General features: G+C 46.6%; 1 protein-coding gene across 5 annotated transcripts in view; it reads right to left on the reverse strand.

Moving 5' to 3' along the window:
• The window catches only part of PIK3AP1 (phosphoinositide-3-kinase adaptor protein 1), a 113,520-nt gene that overhangs the window by 5,095 nt on the left and 92,375 nt on the right, over nt 1–16,050 (reverse strand). For all 5 annotated transcript variants that reach the window (XM_024735108.1, XM_024735106.1, XM_024735105.1 and 2 more), the window contains 3 exons: nt 12,214–12,369; nt 7,534–7,604; nt 6,095–6,213 (listed from right to left, as the gene is read on the reverse strand). In XM_024735108.1, the coding sequence (XP_024590876.1) occupies nt 6,095–6,213; nt 7,534–7,604; nt 12,214–12,369 (346 nt within the window). The remainder of the gene's footprint in view (nt 1–6,094; nt 6,214–7,533; nt 7,605–12,213; nt 12,370–16,050) is intronic.

Consider the following 16,050-nt stretch of genomic DNA (forward strand, 5'->3'; position numbering starts at 1 on the left):
AAAAAAAAAAAAAAAAAAAAAAAAAGGCAGTTGTCTCCTGATCTGCTGACCTTGCCATACCTAAGTAATAATAAAACCTATATTTTAAAACTCCAGTGATTCAAATGTGCAGCCAGGCAGGAGACACACTGCAGTGGGGAGATCCCTTGAGAGAGGACTTGAGAATTTCTGAAGTCGGCTTCTCACAACTACTTCCACCTGGGATCACTAAGTGTGTTGTCCCAACTCCATGTCTGCTTTCCTAGAAGCCTCCCTCCACATTAGTCTAGATGGTTTTTGAACGGTACTAAATGATACTCCAGAGAGACCTGGGTGAATGTATTTACAGAGGGTTCAACAACTACAGATGGTATTTCCACATGTGTGCTGTAAAACCAATATTTAATTCTCTTGGAAGCAAGTCAGTAAGTTAAGAAAGAGAGCTTTGTCAGGTGCTGTCATTGAACTGTGCTACCCTGGAACTGCGTATTTGAGGACTGAATGAATCAATGAGTAAATATTTACTAAATGTCTCTTGAATGCAAGTTTGCATAGGTCAAGGAAACGACAAAAGAGTTGGGAAAAGACAGGCCATTTCAGGAGCCAGAGAGGGAGGCAGAAGTAGAAAAGAATAACAACAGACATCCTCAGGAGGGTCTGCAGTGGCACCTGGGAGTAGATGGTTTTGTGTGGTTGTCTCTTTATCCAGAGAAAACAAATGGACGGTCTCCTTCCATCGCCCGACCTGCCCTGCGAACCATGGGCTTAAAGGAGAAAGCTGAAGGACAGCCAGGTGATACCACTTATCACTTGGGTAAGCTGAGGCTGGCTTCCTTGCTTCCTTCCTTCCTCTCAACAGACATTTATCTACTGTGCATCTGCTCCTGGGTGTGGGATATATCAGCAAGTAAAATGGGCATGGAACTTTCCCTCAAGGTGCTGAGAATATAATGGATGAGACAGACAACAGGGAAAATCAGTATGCTGCACTGAAAGCTTCGACAGGGCACATTCAGAACCCATGAGAACATATGGCAGAGGCATTTATGCACACATCTGGAGAATAAGTTCAACTTCTCTGAACCTCTTTCTCATCTGCCAGACAGAGGTAAAGATACCTATGTTGGAGATGTAGGTATCTATATTGGAATTGCAGATACCTATACTGTGTGAGATGACAGTTGGAAAGTGGATAGCACTTTTGGCTTAGAGTAGGCACTCAAGAGGCAAAGCTACTAATTTTATTATTATGATTAAAGATGTATTCTTAGAACTTTTCCCCATGTATGCCCCATAAGCCTTACATTTTACCTTCCATCACAAAGAGAGTCACAATTCCCTACTGGTCCCTCTTCCTCTGCTGCCCGACTCTGCAGTTGGGGCGAGTCTACAAGCAAACCATCTCCCCATTTCATTCTGATGAACAACCCAGCTAAGGATCGGAAGACCCATCTCAGGGAAATGGGTTTGTGATTACAGACATATCAGAACCGTGGAAATAAAGGTTATTAAATCAGAATCAAGTGGTGGTCTGTGGTGGAGACGGCGTCTCCAGGACGCTGGGAAGTTGGAGCTGGAGACAAGATTGTGCAGTCCAGAGACCCGGGCACTGGCTGCTTTCTCCTCCGTGTTGAGGGTGAGGTCTGTGCTGATGGTAAGTTTGGTTCAAGAACCCAGCAATCCTAATGTTGGTTACATTCTTTTAAAGCAGGCCTATTATTTAGATGGTATGCTTTTGTATGATCACAATATTGTTAAAAATATCTTTAAGCTTCCCTATTAGTAAATAGCCTCCGGCCCAAGTCCCCTTACTCTCTGACCACTACCCCCCATCCCCCAGGGACTTCACAGATCTCTTTACAAGTCAGCAGCTAAAGGATTAACTCTTGGTACTCCAGGAGGCCTTCAGAAGTATGTTCTGATTTGGCAGTACCTAGGCTACGCCTGAAAGGGGAATGCATAGATTGTTAGTGATTGGCAAATCACTAGTAAATGGCAAAACATATTAAAAAACAAGGGGGCAATGGCTCAGCAAGATGTTGGCTTTTTTTTTTTCTCTACTGGCACGACTTTACCTATGAAGAGTGTGATATTGTCAGCTGCCCACTCTATAGGGACTAATGCCCTGCAAGGGAAATGCCATGCAAAGATATAATGCATCTGCTCCTGTTCTTGTCACCATCTGCCTTTCCTAACTTTGAAGTATAAATATATTAGGAACTTACAGCGGGTGGGAATGTGAAGCTTCTTTCCACTAATCTGTAACCCACCTGCACTGTGGTACATGACTTGATGGCTAGCTGTCAACCCAAGCAGTAGCAGTCTATCCATCCACCCATTCACTCACTTGCGTGATAAATATTTGCTAAATTCCTAGCAGGCGGCAATTACCGAGTTAACTCCATTCTGTGCTGCGGAGAGTAGAAAAAAAATTTTTTCTTATCAAAAATCTCTAGGAACTTCCCTGCAGTGGTTAAGAATCCACCCGCCAATACAGGTGACAACGGTTCGATCCCTGGTCCGGGAAGATCCCACATGCTGCGGAGCAACAAAGCCCGTGTGCCACAACTACTGAAGTCCCTGCGCCTAGAGCCTGTGCTCCCCAACAAGAGAAGCCACCGCAATGAGAAGCCCGCGCACCGCAGCGAAAGAGTAGATCCGGCTCGCCACAACTGGAGAAAGCCCACGCCGGAGCAGCAAAGACCCAAAGCAGCCAAAAATAAATAAATAAATAAAATTTAAAAAGCAAACAAAAACAATCTCTATTCTTTTGAGGTTTACCATCTACTTGAGGAGACAGATATGTAAACAAGGGCCACAACATGGGATGAATTATAATGGAGGTATTTGGGGAACCACAAGAAGGTTCATTCTGAATAGGAACATCAGGGAAGGCTTCACAGAAGAGGTAATGTTTGGACAGAGTCCTAAAGGATGTGTAGGAATTTTCTAAGCAGAGATTGGAAGGGAGTAGGAAGACAACATTGCAGGCAAAAGGAACAGATTGAGCAAAGACAGCACGAAATGACACAGCTCACTAGGAATTCTTAAGGGGGAAACATCAGTGACTACAAGAGAGGGGTGGGACTCAGGGCCACGGCATGCTAAAAAATAGAGAATTAAATTTAAGGCTTTCATGCCAGGAAGTGCCATCACCAGCTATTTCTGCTCTAGAATGGGCACTCTCTGGTGCAGTGGAGGAGGGACTGACTGGAGGCAGGGAGGTGAGTGTGGGCCTACAGGGATGAACTCAGGCACTGGCAGATGGAGACGAGGGGTAGATCTGAAAGCTGCAAGGGCAGCAAAATGAACAGAGCCTGGGGAGCTTCGAGGGAGGCAGGGATGGAGGCTGACCCCAGGGGCAGGCGCTTGGGGAAGAGAGAGAATAGTGCCACGTCTCAGGCTGGGAAATGGTGAGAAGAAGGCAGTTTGGGGCAGAGGATGGCAGGTTGGATGATGAGTTCAGTTTTGCATGGGCTGCGTCTGAGATCTTGGTTGGACACCTGGTGAAGTTCCCAATGAACAGTAGGAAACAGAAGGCCAAGGTACAGATGGCGATGGAGACTTGGAGTCATTGCTGACAATTCAAGCTCTGGGGACAGCATGCAGAGTGAGAAGAGGAAGGGACCAGGACTGGAGAGAGTGATGAGCAGGATGTGCTGTTTGAGGGAAAGGGGGGTTCAGGAGAACATGAGTGGGGAAGAACGGCCAATTCCCAGATCTGGAAGTGGAGTGGAGACCACCAAGGTCAGCCTCCCCTCCTGTCCGTCAGTGGGTCAAGCATTCAGGAGAGAGGCCCATTTTATTCTTTGCTCAAACATCTCCTCATTTTATTATGAAAATTACATACACACTTTCAGAACAATTGCATCTTTTCCAATCTTCACACCAAAAATGCACCCAAACCCCGTTTCTATCAGAGATTTCTTTGCAAACACCATTTCTTTAGTAACATATGTTTTCCTCCTTTTCTCTCCCCATCTTTATCACAACATGCTTCCAGACTCCCCCAAAACAATTCATCTGCCATCTCTCTTTACACATTAAATGCATCCCAGTTTCCAGCCTTTAATTTCTGGAACCCATTTCCCTGGTTGTTCCCTCTCCTGTAGACAAAATTCCACAGAGTCTTTGTAGCTATATATTCGAGATTGACATTCTTTTTAATCTTGGTACAATTAGATAACTGCCTCCAAAGTTTTACCTTCAGGAATAAAAGGTCTTAGATCTTGTATCTTCTCCCATGACACCTGGACCTCCTTGGACAGGTGTAACAAAATGACTAAAAGACTGGACCCTGGAGTCAGGCACACCTAGGTTTGCCACAGACATAAAGTCTCCATCCAGTCTTAAGCCCCAGTTTCTACATCTGCAAAATGGGATAACACTAAACATCTACCACCTAGAGTTGTGAAGAGAATTAAATGAGCTAATGCATTTAGTGTGTTTAACGGAACACCTGGCACATAGTAAGCGCTCAATAAATATTAGCATTTATTACCACAATTGCTCTCCACAAACACCCCTCCCCAATCCCCAACTATATATAATTTTCAAGCAACAGAACATTATGCAAATTCAGGTGATTGGACTAGGTTATCGCTAAGGTTCCTTCTAGGGCAAATGTTCTAATATGTGAACTCTGTTCTACACCAGGGAAACATGCTCCGTGAGTGTGAAGCAGCTTGGGACCGAGGGAGGCTTGTGTAGCAAGTGTCAGTACGTGAATGTTGCTGGGAGCACACGGAAAAGCGGTAATAGCAAGGGGAGAAACGGAAAGATCCTCAGCGCAGGGTCAGCTGCTCTTTCCAGAAAAGCAGAAGAAAAGCCTCCTCGTGGTACTTTCTCAACAAATTTCACTGATGAGGTTCATTTGAGTTACAAGTTTCAAATTGAAAGAAAAAAAAAATCCTAGTTTAAAAAAACATCCTTTTAATCTCCCCCTGCACCCCCCCCCCAACATTGTATTTCAGACATCAAAGAATTAAACTCCCAAGGCAAGCCTAGGCTTTTATTCCCAAAGGCTCCTTTCTGCCTTGGCAGACAAGCTAGCTTTGACCACCTCTTCTGTGACTCCAGGAGACCTTAAAAAGGTTCCTGCCAGAAGCCTGAACACAAACAAAGACATACATCAGAGCCCCATAAGTCAGTCACACTCTTTTGTCTAATGCCCAGCTCCAAATCTCCATAGGCTCATCCTTCTGCATAAAAAACACTCAGACTGGGCTTCCCTGGTGGCGCAGTGGTTGAGAGTCCGCCTGCCGATGCAGGGGACACGGGTTCGTGCCCCGGTCCGGGAAGATCCCACATGCCGCGGAGCGGCTGGGCCCGTGAGCCATGGCCGCTGAGCCTGCGCGTCCGGAGCCTGTGCTCCGCAATGGGAGAGGCCACAGCAGTGAGAGGCCCGCGTACAGAAAAAAAAAAAAAAAAAAAAAACACAGACTGTTGTGCTCTTACTAAGGGCCAGAAACACAATCCTTACGACTCTGTGAGGAAGTTCATTGACTATCTCCGTTTTTTTTTTTTTTTGGCCACACCACGCACAGCATGAGGGATTTTAGTTCCGGGACCAGAGATCAGCAGTGGAAGCTCAGAGTCTTAACCACTGGACCGCCAGGGAAGTTCCTACTATCTCCATTTTATGGACAAGGAAAGTAAGGCACATGACAGTTAAATAATTCATCCAAGTGGCTGCTGGAGACTTCCCCAGGCGGTGTTTCCCCACCACCACACCTTGCTGCCTCTCACCTTTATTTCCACTCCCAATTCCTTCTTATCTCCTGGTCCCCAAAAGGCACTGTCTCCACTATGCGGCCAAGGGAATTAGTTATTCGGGAGCTGAATTCTAACCAGATAAAAATTATGCAAAACATTGACCTTTACCGATGTATTTCACTGACAAAATATTGCATTTGTTATTTAGAGTATGTGCAACTGAATAAAGCATCCCTCAAGTTAATGAAGAGTCCACATTGAAATGTGTCCAAAGTATGCATTTCAGTGAGTCTAGCTCTGTGCTTATTCTTAGGTCATTTTAGATGTCCCCAGATCCTACACTCCCCTCCCCTGAAACTCAGAGAGTGAGGAAAAAATGTCCCGTCAGCTTCGATGTTACCTCTGTGAGGCGGCTCGGGGCGGCACCCTGGGGGGCCTCTCAAGGGGCATGATGGGTGCGCTGTCCACTGGTGGGGGGCCTGGACTACGACTTCTGGCAACCTCGGGGGCTTCATTATCCTACAGCAAAAAAGATGAGAAAGAAGGGTGAAAATCACATTAAGCAACAGCATAGTTGGACACACTCCATCCCACAAGCTCCTCAGCCCTTCCCAGCCTTTGGCTGAAGGTTACTTACTGACTGATAATCAACCCAGCAATACCAGGGCAGTTTTCCACTGACACTGACTCCCAGAGTCACTGAGGAGACCATCAGACCCAAATTATCATTAGCGATTCGAGCTCTTGTTCCTCACTACTCAGTGTGACATGTGGGCCACCAACATCACCATCGCCTGGGGGCTTGGGAGAGCCACAGGGTCCCAGGCTCCTCCCCACACCTGCTCCATCAGAACCCACATTTTCACAAGATCCTACGTATTTCTTATGCATGTTAAAGTTTGAGGAGCATTGCTCTATGTAACCAGATAGGCCTGGAGAAGTTTTATTTTTAAACAAAAGTCCCTTTTTGGGACAACAGAACGGTGACTGATCCTCAGTCACAGGGTCATATGAGCTGTGCACTGGTGGGCGGCCCACCCCTAGGGCCCTACCTCAGGGAGTCTCCTGGGTTGGCAGTGACCCACGTGACCTCACCCGCACATCCCAGCTGCTGGTCACTGGATCAGGATACACACCCTGACCCAAACTGGGCCTCAGCCTAAGGCAGCAACTTACACTCTGCTCAGAGACCTTGCGGCTCTCGGGGAACTGTCTGCCACTATCCATGTGGAGAAGCAGAAAAGGCCAGTGCGCAGTGAGAGAAAAAGGAGATACCCACAGGGAAGAGGAGACAAAAGAGCGTGTGGCCTCGGGGGGTACAGTGAACAGTGGCTCCCGCTGTGGCATGCCCCGCTCCTGACCCAAGCCCCGAAAGGTGACCACTGCCTCTGGAATCCCTGATACTCATCCGGTTCCCTCTCACCCCTTTTGGCTTAAGCCTTCCTCCTTCCCTCTCTTCCTTTCTTCCCCTCTTTTTATTGAGGTGAAATCCACATAACATAAAATGAACCATTTTAAAGTGAACAATAAGTAGCACTTAGTACATTCACAATATCGTGCCACCACCACCTCGATCTACTCCCCAAACTTTTTCATGACCCCTGCAAAGGAAACACTGTACCCCTTAAGCAGTTTACCTGCATTTCCCCTACCCCCAGGCCTGGTAACCACCAATCTGCATTCTGTCTCTATGGAGCTACCTTTTCTGGACATTTCATACACACGGAATCCTACAATAGGTGACCTTTTGTGTTGGGCTTCTTTCACCTGGGTTTCCATTTCCTGCAGTGAAACGACCCCCAGGACAAGACATATGCGGGTGCGGGCCCCGGCTCTCACCTCGTTGTCCCCCTCCATCCCGCTGCTCACACTGAGGAGGCTCCGGGTGCTGGATCGGTTACTCGCGCTGCCTAAAGGGCGCAAACAAAATCAGCTGGACTGTGGATTGTCTCAAGGTAAAGTAAATTTTGCAGAACTCTAGCTCTCACTTACTGATAGAAACAATACACAAGCTGTGCATACGGGCTTCTTCAAAATGCTGCCGTCTAATAACATTACCATGTTTTTAGAGTTCAGTTTTTCTTTCAGCATAAAATGAAATGGTTCATCTTTGTATTACCACTTTTTGCTTTATAGTTACCATTTACTGAGGGCTTACCCCACGTTACATGCTTTAAAAGCACGACTGCATTTAATCCCTATGAAAACCCTACCCGATATTAGAGCTCCGAACTGACAGACAAGAAAGCAGAGACGCTCTAGTTCTCACGTGTTCAGTGGTATTTCTAAAATCTGCAAACAACTTTTGTTGCTAAAGTTTTTTTTTACCTATTTAGAAATTACGGCATGTGCGAGTATCACACATGGATACATACCTTCTACAAAGGGGCCAGTGTGACACAAAACACAAAGCACAGATTCAAAAGTATAATTTACACGCAGGGTAGGAACTGTGACTATGTGAGTTTAGGTGCTCAAGGATGTAAGTTGAGGATTTATCACCTACCTCATTGAAAGAGCATTATCCAATAGAACTTTCTGGAAATGTTCTGTTGTGTGCTATCCAATTTGGTAGCTAGTAAGACACATGGCTAGTGCAGCTGAGGAACGAAATTTTATTTAGTTTTAATGAACTTAAATGTAAATAGCCACATGTAGCTAGGGGTTACGGTATCGGACAGCACAGCATTAGAACAAGCTCAAGAACGTGGTTGGTCTAGCAGTGAAGAAGGAAGAATAACAGCTAATCAACTAAAACTTTGACTTTAATTTACCAATATTGCCTTTAACAGTATTGCCAGATCTTAGGTCTGCTGAATTTCCACTCAAAATAGCTCCTCATCATATTAGTTTATAGGTAAATTGCCTTAGTTTTGACTTCATTATGGTACCAACTTTGACCTAATTAATTTAGATGTTAGCTTGACGAGAGTCGGTTAAGATTATAATTTTGGATTGTTTCTCGGAGGCAGATTTTTAAATTTAAAATAATGTGTCGAAAATATTTCTAGAAACCAGGGGATTCAGAGTTAGTCTATTAAGGAGCACATGGCCCTGTCTCTTTCTCTCCAGCTACCCACACATAACACTGCTTGCTCAGCCAGAATGTCCTTTTCTCCCTGCTCCCCCCAGCCCACCCCATCCACAAATAGAAAAGCTCCTGTCCCCAACGCTCAGGACAAATGCTGTCAAAACCTTTCCAGATCCCCCAAATGGAAGTAAACCCTCCTATCCACGGGCTCCCACCCCTGTGGAGCCAAGCCTCCCACGTCATTCATCATTGTTCATCCCCTTCCCCTACAATGAACCAGACTCCTTCCAAAGTTTATCCACTAGGAGGGAGCAAAAAGCTGTCCAGGCACTGGCTTCAAGATCCTGGAAATTCGCACCAGCCAGCTCCCCTTGTCCCTTCCCTTGGCGTTCTTGAATTTTTAACTCCCACCCTTTGGCTTTGAGCCTTCGCTCCTGGTTTATCAGCCCTGGCTGGCCCTCTCCCCTCTCCAAGGCTGATGACCTGCTTGCCCACAACCTGTCTGGACTGCACCACCGGTAGGAGGCTCTGGCCCCAGCCCCCATCATCTTCATTCTTGCTGGGGGAAGGGGGCAGTGCCCACCCCCTTGCCAGGCTTCTGTCACCAGGGAAGAAGGATCAGACAAGCATCTAACTGGTACTATTTTTATACCTTCTCTCCTCCATTATAAGTCCCCTGAGGACAGACCCTATTTCTTTTTCAGCTTTATGTCTCCAGTATACAGTCTAGCTCCATATGCACAGGGCTGTCCTCAATATTTGGTGGAGGAATGAATGAGAGAAAAAAAATGACCCTATATATATGACCCTTAAGAAACTTGAACCAGACAACTTAGAAGAAGGTCAATGGTCTTTCTGTAATGAAACTTTGGTTCTCTTAAACATAACACTAATATTTTGTGCTTAAAATTATAATCACAACCAGATTTAACCTGCAACTGTTTTCCTGTAGTTCCCAAGAGATGACAGCTGAACCATAATAATATAGTGCTGTTTTTAGGGTATGACTCCGGGGCTTGAGAGGCAGTTGGTGGGTCAGAGCTGGGCCATCCTCACTCTCCCTCCTTGCCCTGGGAACTGTTTCTCTTTGGAAGGCAGTATGCCCCCATGGTTGAGCACACAGAGAGATCTGGATGTGAATCCCAGATGCCCTGCTTAATTTCCAAGTGACCCAGGGTAAGATGCCTAACCTAAGCCTCTGCTCCCTGGTCTCACAGCATTGCTGTATAGAGTGAGACCACACGGTAACAGGCTTGGCACAGAGCCTGTAAGAGCAAGCATTTGATTAATTACAGCAGCTATCATCATCACCACCAGTCTCAAAATGGCAGATTATCCACTAGTGACCCAAGGGCCCTCACCTCCAGTGTCCACACCTTTGTATAGCCTCTTCCTCACCTCCCTCTCGGCTTAGCCATGTGACTTACTTTGGCCAACGTGACGTTAGCAAGTGTGATGCAAGCCAACGCTCGATAAGTACTTGCACACTGGGGCTTGTCCTTCTGGAATGCTCCCTTTATGGATCTTGTTATCATACAAGAAGTCCAGGCTATTGAATTAGAGGCCATATGTACAGAGTCCCTGGAGAGTGAGATGCCATCGTGGATGCTCCAGCCCATGCCAAGCTTACAGCTGAATACAGTCACGTGAGTGACCCCAACTGACCACAGGGGGTGGAGGTGAACAATTCCCACTTGACTCCTAGCCAAGTTGAGAATCAGACATAAATAAGTGATTATGTTTCCAGCCACTGCATTTTGGGAAAGTTTGTTACATAGCAATAGATAACTGTGCAACAGGGCCTGGATGCAGTCTATGGCCACAGAGTAGAATAAAATCCTCTGGCCTGTCATTTAATAACATTTTCTACCCCAATAAGATAGCCACCTCTGGGCAGTACACCACCATACGAGGTAAGAAGCACAGTTTATGCTTTCCAATCTATTTTCACTCCAAGCTAACTCAAAGTAAAACATACGCATAAAATGGTTTAAATTAATCTGAACCTGAAGTGAGTACTCTGCATTCATCTTGTTAAATTTCCCCTTCCCGCATCCCAGAAAGCCCTGCCCTCACCCCAAGACTATCTACACCACGTCTCCTCTCCTCTGTGACACGTCTGAGCCGGCTGCCTGCCTGTCCCTTGCTTCCTCTGCCACCTGTGATCATTCCCATTTCTGAACTTATCAGAATTCTCTAAGTTGCCTAAAGGGGGGGTGATACACATTATCACCCCCATAACATAAGGGGAGGTTTTCTTCTCTGTTAAGTCCAGGCTTCTCATGTGGTTGTATGATATGCTTTGGGTCTGTTTCAACAGGTAACAGTGGCAGAGAGAAGAGCTGGGTTCTACTCTAATTTTGCCATTGACTGGCTGTGGGACCTTGGGCAAAACCCCTTCCTTTTCTGGGTTACAAATACTCTATTAATAAAGTAAGGAGGGGGAATAGTTCAGAGGCTCTTGACCTAAGTCCATGGATGGGCAAAATTGTGTGTGTGTGTGTGTAAACACATACATGTGCATTTTTATAGGAAGCACATCCAGAGCATATACCAGACTCTCAAAGGGGTATGTGATACAGAAAAGATTAAGAACCCCTGGGTTAGGTGACCTTCCAGTTCCTACATCCATGTGGGGGTCTTCCACCTGACATTTAAGGAGACGTGAGTCCTGAAATTCAGCTTGTCTCTTGCTCTTTCACTTCTCTCCTAGCTGTTTTGATAACACTGAAGTGTTTGAAAGCAGCAAAACTCGATCTATTTGGCTTGTGAAGCTGGTGTGTCTGAAGTCAGCTAATACCTCCCTGGATCTGGAAACAAAGCCCCAGCTCCTGCCTGCACATCAGTGTGTATTGCCTTGTTGCAATCAGACTCCTATTCAAGCTGTCAAGCCAAAATGAAGACACTTCCCAATTAGATCCTCCACTTGCCTCTAAAGTTGGAATTCTCAAATCCGAGTTCACTGTTTTCTAATGTTTCTGACTTTGTGCCCTTTCCTTCCTCTTCCCACAGATGAAGCAAAGAGAACAGTAGGCAAGAGTCTTGGCCCTGGATTCGGTCCACCTGAGTTCAAATCCCAGCACTACCACTTGTTAGCTATTTAACCTAGAGGAAGGCACTAAGTTTCCAGTTTCCTCCTCGGTAAATAGAGGTGATAATACCTATCCTGTAGAGTGATTATGAGAATTAAATCAGAGAATCTGTGGAAGAGGCTTAGCATATAGTAAATGCTCAATAAATATTAACAAGTATTATGATTAGGATTTTTCATTTATAAAAGCAATAGAGTAATAATTATCATGCAATCTGGCTTCGTGGGATATTTGTATAAAGGATCTTTGGCGCCCTAAAAAAGGTAAACCTCACAGGCTAAATGTCCCCCATTTCTTACACCTCCCAAGCCCAGATCAGGCTCCAAGTAAGATCTTCTGGGCTCATAACAGAGCACATTTCCAAGGCCCAAAGGCACCTGCGGGCCACCTGCTTACTTGCTGTGCTGGAGGTACTGTCTGTTTTCCAGTCTCCTCTTCTTAGCTCTGCCCTTGGGGGAAAGACGCTTTTCCTGGGGCCACTCTCATAGACTCCAAACTCCACTTTCCCTGGCAGGTGCTGTGAGTGCCGAATTGGGACTGTGATCTCCAAGTCTGGAATTAAAGGGAAAAGAGATAAGCTTTAAGGCACCAGGATGCCATTTACAAAACTGCTGGGCTGCTCTCTCTCCACGCACCTCCTCCACCCGAATCTGGAGGGTGCCTGGAGGGGAGGGGAGGGGGAAGGAGGAGGAGAAAGGGAGGGAGGAGAGGGTGGGGGTCCTGTCCAATTCAGCACTGAAACTCCACAGACTACTGTGTGGCGACTGTTGACAGAAAGTTGGGGTGGAGGAATGTTAGAAAGGGCAGAGAAATGCTTTTGCATCAGGTAGAAGAAAGAACATGTGATTAGGGAAAGATCCGGGGCCCCAGCTCTGCCACTCACCAGCTGTGGAGCTTGAGTTAAGTCAGTCGACCCCTCTGAATTACTTCCCTTTCTGAGGAGGGGTTGCAAATGCCATTGATTGTAATAATAGGTTATCCTGTGCATCACGCAGAGTTCTAAGAGCTTCCGTATTTTTAGCTCCTTGAATCCTCCCAAAACCCATGAAATAAATACTATTGTCAACATTCTCAATAGAAACTAAGGTACAGAAAAGTGAAGTAGCGTGTCCCATGTCCCTGTCACACAGTCGGTAAGGGGGACAGCTGGGATTTGAACCCAGGCTCCAAAGTCCAGGCCCTTAATCACTACTCAGACTGCCTCTCAATCCCTTAGTAAGTGATGGATGAAAGGTGGGTGGGTGGTCCACAATGACAGCAATGATCCAGAGAGTTCACGAAAGGAGATCCATCAGGCCCATGAAAGATTTGGTGACTTGCACAGCTCATCAGTGGTTTGAGACCCCACAGATTCATAAGGGTAGATTATCCCTTTGCCCTGCAAAGCGTTAACCTAACCTCTTTACTGGCTTAGCCCTGCCCAGTGGCTGGTCTTTCTTCCTCCCTAGATTTCCACCCCTGGGTGCTATGAGCAGGGAACAACTCCAGCTGACAAGTGGAACAAAACATCTGTGCGGGCCCAAACCAGCTTCCTCTCCAGGGAAGTGTGAGAGCCAGGTGATCTCCTGTCACAGGGCTCCCTTTGAGGCCCTGGACCTTCCCAAGCCCTGGGGCAGGGCCTCTGCGAAGAGGTGTAAGTGCGGGGGGGACTTTTGGGGACATGTGGTCTCATTCTCAAGGAACCACTTCCTCCTCGCCTCTCCTCTGCTAGGGATGGGTGTGGCAGGAAGTTCAGGGAGCGCAGCGGCAGGGGTGGCTCCGCTTGCCAAAGCCAGAGGTCTGCCAAGAAGGGTAAACGGGTAAACAAGCGCAGGTGCGAGGACAGGGTAGACCAAGTGTGCTCATCATTCTGCATGGAGAATATTAGAACAGTGGACTGCTGGTTTGCATGAGCTCGAGCTTTCCTCATCCTAGAGACTCTGGTTCCAAGCGTAGTGTCTGGTCCTAGCAGTAACCCAGCTTTCCAGGTCTCAGTGGAACACAGATCTTTTTCATGTCCTTGGGCTCTCTTGCTTACAATTGAGCAGTGAGTGGAAGCACCCACCCAAGCTTGGAAGCACTCGGGTGGAGACTAGCCAGTGTACCCACACATGGGTGTGAGCCCATGGTGGCTCAGAGCCCAAACAGGTGACACTTTTTTCCCCCCCAGCTTTGACCGAGCTGTTTAACAACAGTCTCTTAAAGGGAGGTTCCTGTCTGCTTAATTCACTTCAATGAAGCAATTTTCGACTCTGAACAGTTCGAGGAGGAAGGAAAGTAAAATACACAGGAAAAAAGTTGGGAGTCAACAGTTCAAAAAATCAAGTAGAGCCAGTCTAAGTGTCTACAAAATCCGGATATTCTTTGAATAAAGGGACACTGCCAGGAAAAGTAATTATCATCACTATACTGCATAGTACTTTTGCCAAAGTGCATTCACATGTGTTACTATTCCTGCCTTGAACTCTGCTACTCCGTGAAGCAGATAAGCTGGGTGTAACCACAGATGAGGAAACTGAGGCACAGAGTGGTTAAAGGAAAAGGCCTAGATCATGAAGTGATTCAGTGACAAAGCAGGGATCAGAACCCAGGCCTCCTGGGACCCAGCCTGCTTCTCCAGGTCCTGCCGTGCAGTGGCCACAGACACGCCCAGAACACAAATATTGATATTCTCCTCCACGGGGCCAGGCCGTTCAGCAAGTCGGGAGTCAGCCAGCCCTCCTCTGATTTCCTACACCATCAGCGCTCTGCACCGTCTCAGCGAGAGGAAAACAACTCCCCAGGGCTGAAGAAATACTGGCAAGTTATTATGAACAATCTGTTACTTTTTAATCGTCCCTGGTCTTTTAACTCAAATTAAAGAAAAATCACCATTGTTTTTCTTTTCTAAGGCAAATGAGGTTTCCAAATGAATAGAGTCAGTCCTTGAGTGGAGTGGCCTCCATTCCTGGAAAAGGTCCTTCAAGCAGAAATGCCATTCATCGGCCCTAATTTTCCTATAGGTCAATGTTATCCTGTGTCGACAGTTTTCAAACGTTTTTTTGTTTTTTGTGAAGCAGGATTCTTTCCTCTAGTGAAAACAGAAGCTCAGTATAGGAAACGGAGTTTTTAAAAAGGAGCTGCAATGGTTGAAGCAGAGTAAGTGGCCCCAAACCCTGTTCCAATCCAAATCTACTCCCCTACCCCATCCCCAACTGCCTCCCAGTTCCTACCTGCTACCACTACAAGCATGGATGCAGCAGCACTGGAGCACCTGAGTGTGAAAATCCCCGGAATAGGCAATTTCAAGTTAGAATGTACTAAATACACAATCGAGTTTTATGCAAAGATCTAGTATATCATATTCACTCAACCGTAAATGATGCCTTCTCTTTGGCAGATGCTCTGATGACCTTGGGCCTCACCAGGCAGTACAGGGTCCAACTTGCAACTGCCTGAGCTTTCTCTGGGAGCCGGATTACAAGCACCCATCTCCCAGCAGGCCTCACCCAAAGACATGGGAGCTGGTGTCTAAATGCCCCGCGGGAGGGATAACTCTTCCAGAGTGCTCTCCATTGACCCCCAGCGTCTCTGGGGAGATGAAACTGCAGTCTCCATGGTGCTAACTGCACGCTGCTGGCCGCCTTTCCTTCCTCTCTCACTTCCCACCCGCTCCTGTGTTCTCTAGGATCACCTCCCATATCAGTTCAAATCCTTGCCAGGAAAGAAAAAGTTCTAGAAATGGTTAGTGTTCATGGCTGTAAGATATTTTGAGTGTACTCAATGCCACCAAATTGTACATTTACATGCAAATAGGAAATGTTATCTTATGTACATTTTACCAAAATAAAAAACAAAAATATAGGGAGACTCTTGGTGCTGATGGGCAGAACACTCTCCCCATGTGGGCTACTTGCGGCCCCCAGCCGTTCTTGTTCAGTGTCAAATTATACATAGTTTAATCTTTTTTTTTTTTTTTTTGCAGTATGTGGGCCTCTCACTGCTGTGGCCTCTCCCGTTGCGGAGCACAGGCTCCGGACGCGCAGGCTCAGCGGCCATGGCTCACGGGCCCAGCCGCTCCACAGCATGTGGGATCTTCCCGGACCGCGGCACGAACCCATGTCCCCTGCATCGGCAGGCGGACTGTCAACCACTGCGCCACAAGGGAAGCCCAGTTTAATCTTTTAATAGTTATGACATTAATTAAAACCCTTTATGTAAAAAGTAAAAATACTTAACCCTTCACCACCACCACCCCCAAATCCTGGTCAGGGG

This window comes from Neophocaena asiaeorientalis, unplaced genomic scaffold, assembly GCF_003031525.2.
Source record: "Neophocaena asiaeorientalis asiaeorientalis breed wild unplaced genomic scaffold, Neophocaena_asiaeorientalis_V1.1 scaffold240, whole genome shotgun sequence".
Classification (NCBI taxonomy): Eukaryota; Metazoa; Chordata; class Mammalia; order Artiodactyla; family Phocoenidae; genus Neophocaena; species Neophocaena asiaeorientalis.